The sequence below is a fragment of the Mirounga leonina genome, unplaced genomic scaffold (assembly GCF_011800145.1).
Source record: "Mirounga leonina isolate KUSES-001 unplaced genomic scaffold, KU_Mleo_1.0 Mir_101609, whole genome shotgun sequence".
NCBI classification, from domain to species: domain Eukaryota; kingdom Metazoa; phylum Chordata; class Mammalia; order Carnivora; family Phocidae; genus Mirounga; species Mirounga leonina.
This window is the reverse complement of record NW_023270164.1, coordinates 295931-302648: the sequence shown is the minus strand read 5'-3', so window position 1 is coordinate 302648 and position 6718 is coordinate 295931. Positions and strand designations below refer to the sequence as shown.

The following is a 6718-nucleotide window of genomic DNA, read 5'->3' as shown; positions in this document are numbered from 1 at the left end:
ATCTACTGAAGTCTTTCAGTGTCAGAGAAATGCCATGCTTTTGGCTTTTGGGATGGCACATTTCCTACCTGCAAGCTCCATGATATGTACTCCCAAAGGAGAAGACCACTCCTTAATTGATACATTCCATCCTCCCCATTCAGAGGAGAAACCTATTAGTGAAATGAACATCACAACTGTAAATCAGATCCATGCTAATTACCTAGACTAATCAGATGAGTTCTTCATTACTAAATATGAATGTGCAGTTTTAAGTATTTCAGGAAAGTAAAAGAGAAGATGATAAACAGATATATTTATATTTTACAGGAAACAGAAGAGAAATTTACCAAAAATTCAAATTCACATGCTCAGAATTTTGGGAGACAATGGTTTTATAAAATAAAAACAGGCTGCAGGAAGGAAAGTACTTGGAAAATAGACATATTATCCCCAAATTAAAAACTTAATAAAACACCAAGTACACAGCACAGGGCTGCCCTGTCCCGCTTAGGCTCCAGCAGAACCTGGAACACATCACTCAGGCCCCGCCCCCGGCCCCCCCCCCCAACCGGAAGCTCGCCCCCCCTTCCCTGGACCCCATTTCCGGTCCCATCCCAGAGCTCGTGCAACATCCCAACGGACACTTCCCTGAGGTCTCCAGCCGCCACTGGTTCTGCCTCCTGCCTCCCTCGCCACTCAGGCTGGGAAATCTCCGAGGCCGCCACCGCCCTCGGCCCCGCCGCTGCCTGCTCCGCGGCCCTCGCTTCCGCGCCGTCCTTGCCTTCGCCTCGGTGCCCGGGCCGCCAGCCATGGCCACCGCGCCGCTCTCCCAAGTGCGCCAGAACTACCACCCCGACTGCGAGGCCGCCATCAACAGCCAGATCAACCTGGAGCTCTACGCCTCCTGCGTGTACCTGTCCATGGCCTGCTACTTCGACCGCGACGACGTGGCCTTGAAGAACTTCGCCCAGTTCTTCCTGCGCCAGGCCCGCGAGGAGACCGAGCACGCCGAGAAGCTGATGCAGCTGCAGAACCAGCGCGGCGGCCGCCTCCGCCTGCGCGACGTCAAGAAGCCGGACCGCGACGACTGGGAGAGCGGCCTGAGGGCCATGGAGTGCGCCCTGCACCTGGAGAAGAGCGTGAACCAGTGCCTGCTCGACCTGCACCAGCTGGCCGCCGCCAAGAACGACGCCCACCTGCGCGACTTCCTGGAGCGCCACTACCTGCACGAGCAAGTCAAGTCCATCAAAGAGCTGGGGGGCTATGTCACCAGCCTGCGCAGGATGCGGGCTCCCGAAGACGGCATGGCGGAGTACCTCTTTGACAAGCTCACCCTGGGCGACGGCGACGAAAAGAACTGAGGTGGGACTGTGCCCCGACAGCCCAGGGTGCGTGGCGACTTTCCCTGATCACCATGCCGAGCACGCATACTGCAGCATCGCCTTTGCAAAAGTTCCAGTTTTTTTCATCCAGTTCTGCCATAAATAAAGTTAATTTGGTTTCAATAAAGTTATTTGGCTCTTAAATAAATAAAGGTCTCTGGTTGATTCATGTGTGCAAATCTCTCACCTTTTACGTTTTAAAATAGGTAACCAGGAGTCCCTCTACCCACCCATGCCCCATCCACATGCAGCTCAGGATCTCGGGAGATGGAGGGAGAAGGTATTCCATGGGACCCTGGAAAATACAGTTGATACTGTAATATTTATTAATATAAGGGGAAATATTTTCCCCTTATAACCGATGTGGGTATATGAGGTTGGGGGGTGGAGTGGGGGGAGGTGGGGCCCTGGTGAATGTTAAGTGCATTGAATAGTAAAAGTATAGAAATATGCAGCCATCAAAAGGAATGAGATCTTGCCATTTGCAACGACGTGGATGGAACTGGAGGGTATTATGTTGAGTGAAATAAGTCAAACAGAGAAAGACATGTATCATATGATCTCACTGATATGAGGAATTCTTAATCGTAGGAAACAAACTGAGTGTTGTTGGAGTGGGGGGTGGGGTGGGAGGGATGGGGTGACTGGGTGATAGACACTGGGGAGGGTATGTGCTCTGGTAAGCACTGTGAATTGTGCAAGACTGTTGAATCTCAGATCTGTACCTCTGAAACAAATAATGCAATATATGTTAAGAAAAAAAAAAAGAAGAAGAAGAAGAAGGTAGTGGGAGGGGAAGAATGAAGCGGGAGAAATTGGAGGGGTAGACGAACCATGAGAGACGATGGACTCTGAAAAACTAACAGGGTTCTAGAGGGCAGGGGTGTGGGAGGATGGGTTAGCCTGGTGGTGGGTATTGAGGAGGGCACATTCTGCATGGAGCACTGGGTATTATGCACAAACAATGAATCATGGAACACTTTATTTAAAACTAATGTTGTAATGTATGGGGATTAACATAAGAATAAAAAAAAAAAAAGAGTATTAAGAGCACAACCTTTGGAGGTAGGCAAAAATGAATTCATATTCCAGCACTGCCATGTTCTAATCCTGTGGCTATAGGCAAGTTGTTCTGCAGAATGATATCTCATCTCAAGCTTGGAACAACACCACCTATTTCACTTGGATTTTTGAAGATAAATGAGGTTGTGAGTGCTTATAAAAATCTTGATTGTCAATTAAATTTCCGCTTTTATCACTTTGTTATGAGGGATGTTGTGCTAAACATGAAATATCTCTTTGCTTTAAATTCCCAAAGCATAAAGAGGAAACTTAAGGAAACATCAGATCAAGCTTGATTAATTTCTCTAATTCTAGTGTTTAGACCCACGTACATGACCAAAGAACCACAGGAGCAAATTAGAATATTCTACCAATATGCCTTCCCTACCCATTCAGTCATTAAATAAAATAAGACTAAACTTTATAGAAAATTTTGAGAAATGAAATTGTTCTCAAGCACCATAGAGAAGTATACTACTTTTCTATGTAATATAAGTTTTGAGCTCAATAAGAGCTGTGTGAAGTGTGCCTTATTGAACATCAGAAGATAAATGATATCAGAAATATATCCCTTACTAATATTCAAAAACACATATTTTCAAGCATTGGCTGGAGAATTTAAAAAATTAATCATGATCTTGTACCACTGTAATTTAAAAACTGACCACTTACTTTTCCATTTTCAAATTCTTCCTGACAGGGGTGAGTATGAAGGAAAATAAGAACACATTGTGAATATCATAAATTATACAACGGTGAGTGATTATTGAGCGTCATAAAAATAAAGAACTAAAAATCTCCCCATTAAGGATAATTCTGATCTAAATGTATGTGAAAACACATCCACTGTGTAGTATCAGAGAAGCACAGTTCAACCTGACTTCTTTCAACCTTAAAATACATTCTTAGCCAGAGAAAATAAAGGGTTAGATCATTTAATACAATGAAAATAGTTGGATTTTTATTAGCTTTCAGTAGCTGGCCCCCATATATTTGTAGCAGTTGAAGAGTTCCTTATGATGGCACATTATCTACATCAAAGGCAGCAGTGATAGGCTTCATTTCTCAAAAAACACTTGGAGAAAGAGGGCCAATTCTCATTAACAAATTTGATAAAGAGGTCAGAATATTATCATAGGCACCTGGTGAAATGGGGTAAGGTTGCAAGGTAGCAGAGCAAATTCCTAGACAGCAGAGGAAAAATATTTAGTAGATGTATTGGTCCTTAAATTCATATTGTGGGCTCTAGCTTGCAAATGGAGTATTGGTTTAGAAAGAGCCATTCTGAGTCCTTAATTTCCAGTCTTTTGTCATGTGAGCAGTTGAATGCTACATATGGTTCTAATTGTACTAATTATACCTCATCTACCACATTCTTTCTTGTGTCCAGGGAGAAGTGAATAACATCTAAAAAGCATTCAGAAAAGACATGGAAACAATCTAAGTGTCCCTTAATGGATGAATGGATAAATAAAATGAAAAAAAAAAAAAAGAGCCAAAGGCAGATGCTTAACTGACTGAGCCTCCCAGGCACTCCTGTCAATGAGTTTCTTTAAGTTTGTTATTGACTTATATATTTGGCTGCTCTCAAGTTGGGAGCATAAATATTTATAATTGCCAGATTTTCTTTTTGGATAGACCCCTTTATTATGATATAGTGCTCTTCTTCATCACTTATGACAGTCTTTGTTTTAAAATCTAGTTTGTCTAAGTATGGGTACTCCAGCCTTCTTTTGATGTCCATTACCATGATAGATGTTTCTCCACCCCCTCACTTTCAATCTGGAGGTGTCTTTGGGTCTAAAATGAGTCTCTTGTAAGCAGCATATCGATGGGTCTTGTTTGTTTGTTTTGTTTTTATCCATTCTGATACCCTATGTCTTTTGATTGGAGCATTGAGTTCATTTACATTCAGAGTAATTATTGATAGATATGAATTTAATGCCATTGTATTACCTGTAAACTCGCTGTTCCTATAGATTGTCTCTGTTCCTTTCTAGTCTTTGTTGCTTTTAGTCTCTTTCCCACTCATATGGTCCACTTTAATATTTCTTACAGAACTGATTTAGTGTTCACAAACTCCTTTAGTTTTTGTTTGTCTTGGAAACTCTTTATCTCTCCTTATTCTGAATGATAGCCTTGGTAGATATAGTATTCCTGGATGTATATTTTTCCCATTTAGCATGTTGAATATATCATGGCCCTCTCATCTGGCTGCCAAGTTTCTGTGTACAGGTCTGCTGCTAACCTTATGTGTCTACCCTTGTAGGTTAAGGACCTTTGTTCCTAACTCCTTTCAGAATTCTCTATCGTTGTATTTTGCAAGTTTCATTATGATATGTCTTGGTGTTGACCTGTTTTTGTTGATTTTGAGAGGAGTTCTCTGTGCCTCTTGGACTTGATTTCCTGTTTCCTTCCCCAGATTAGGGAAGTTCTCACTACAATTTGTTCAGATAAAACTGCCACTTTTCCCACTCTTCTTTTTCTGGGACTGCTGTGATTTGGATATTATTGAGCCTTGTGGAATCACTGTGTTCCTTAAATCTATATTCATAATCTAGTAGTTTTCTTTCCCTCTTCTTTTTAGCTTCATTATTTTCCATAATTTTATCTTCTGTAACACCTATTCATTCCTCTGCTTCTTCCATCTTTGTTGTGATTATATCAGTCAGTTTTGCATCTCAGGTATAGCATTTTTTTATTTCAGCCTGACTAGGTTTTAGGTCTTTTCTCTCTGTAGCAAGGGTTTCTCTAGTGTTTTCTATGACCAGGTAGTATCCCTACGACTATGATATGCTATGTCTTTCAAGCCCAGGTAGTATCCTTATGACTATTGTTCTAAATTCTTGTTCAGACACATTGCTCATATCTGTTTTGAGCAAATCCAGGGCTGTGATTTCTTTTTGATCTTTCTTTTGGGAAGAACTCCTCCATCTTATTATTATGTCTAGGTTTCTGTATTTTGTGTGTTATCAAAGCTTGTTATGTTTCCTGCTCCTGAGAGTAATACTATATTAAGAAGGGGTCATACACTGTCCAGGGCCTGGCACTTATGGAATTGTTTCTGGTGTATGCCATGTGCACTACTCTGTTGTGTTTTGGCTGCTCTCTCCCACAGGTCATTCTTCTGCAGAGTTCCTACTTGCTTATAGTGGGGAATGTTTGGACCTTTAACTCGGTGTGCTTTGATTTGTTAAGATGTGCCTGATTTTTTTTTTTTGTAAAGCCTAATCCAAGAAAAGAGAAAAGGAAAAGGAACAATAAGCAAGCAAACAAACAAAAAACTATAAGCCTGTTTCCAGAAAAAAAGAAAGGAAGAAGGAAAAAGGAAAAGAAAAAAAAAATGAGATAAGGGAACAAACCAACAATTGAACAAAAAACTGTAAGCCTGATTACAAAGTAAATAAATAAAAAATAAATAAATAAAATAAAGCCAGAACTGAAGCTGACACTCTGGAGCACTCTATGATCAGGAGACTTGGTACTTGTGGCGGCCCGTGCTGGTCTTCTGAGGGAGAGGCCCACTATGCTGGCTCACAGTCAGACCTGCCCTAGTAAAGATTCTCCTGCCATGCTCAGGGAGGGTGGGGATATGGTGTAAGTGACTCCAGCCTCCACTGGGGATGCTGTGTTTTTGAAATCTGAGCCTGCTGATAAGTGGGGGTGGGTGGGGTTGAGTGGGGGGAGGGGGAATGGCAGAAGATGACATTACCCTGTCTCCTCATTCCTAGGGAGGGAAACTACTGGCCGCCACTGTTCAGGAGGCCCTCATAGAAAACCGAACTATGTCCCTTCCTGTGTCCCAGGCTTTGGTCGGATCCCTGCCCTTGCCCTGTCTATGCCTGGGCCATTGGCACTGCCAGTGCCACAGTTATCTTGTGTTTTACCTTTGGTTGGCAGTTAGGATTCAAAATTCCAAATCTTTTAAGATTTATTTATTCTAGAGAGGGGTAGAGAGAGAGAGAATGAGCAGGAGGGGCAAAGGGAGAGGGAGACAGAATCTCAAGCAGACTCTGTGCTGAGCATGGAGGCTGATGAGGGGCTCGATCCCAGGACCCTGAGATCATGACCTGAGTTGAAACCAAGAGTTGGACATTTAACCAACTGAGCCACCCACGCACCTCTCAAAACTCCAAGTCTTAAAGGACCTAACAAGGTGCAGACTTGTTCCCCTCCCCTGAAGGAGTGCCTTGCAGCACTGCACCTGGCACTATTCTGTCCCAGAAAAACAGTCGCATGGCCATACAGGTGCCTGGAGTCTATGGTGAAGCAGAGCCATCAAAAGGAATGAG

The 6718-nt window shown here is 42.8% G+C and overlaps 1 protein-coding gene across 1 annotated transcript; it reads left to right on the top strand.

Moving 5' to 3' along the window:
• The first annotated feature begins 559 nt into the window (after positions 1–559).
• On the top strand, positions 560–1351 carry LOC118008806 (ferritin heavy chain-like). The gene has a single exon (XM_035002581.1). The coding sequence runs from the start codon at positions 792–794 to the stop codon at positions 1341–1343; it is 552 nt and encodes a 183-aa protein (XP_034858472.1). The 5' UTR covers positions 560–791; the 3' UTR covers positions 1344–1351.
• The last annotated feature ends 5367 nt before the right edge of the window (positions 1352–6718 follow it).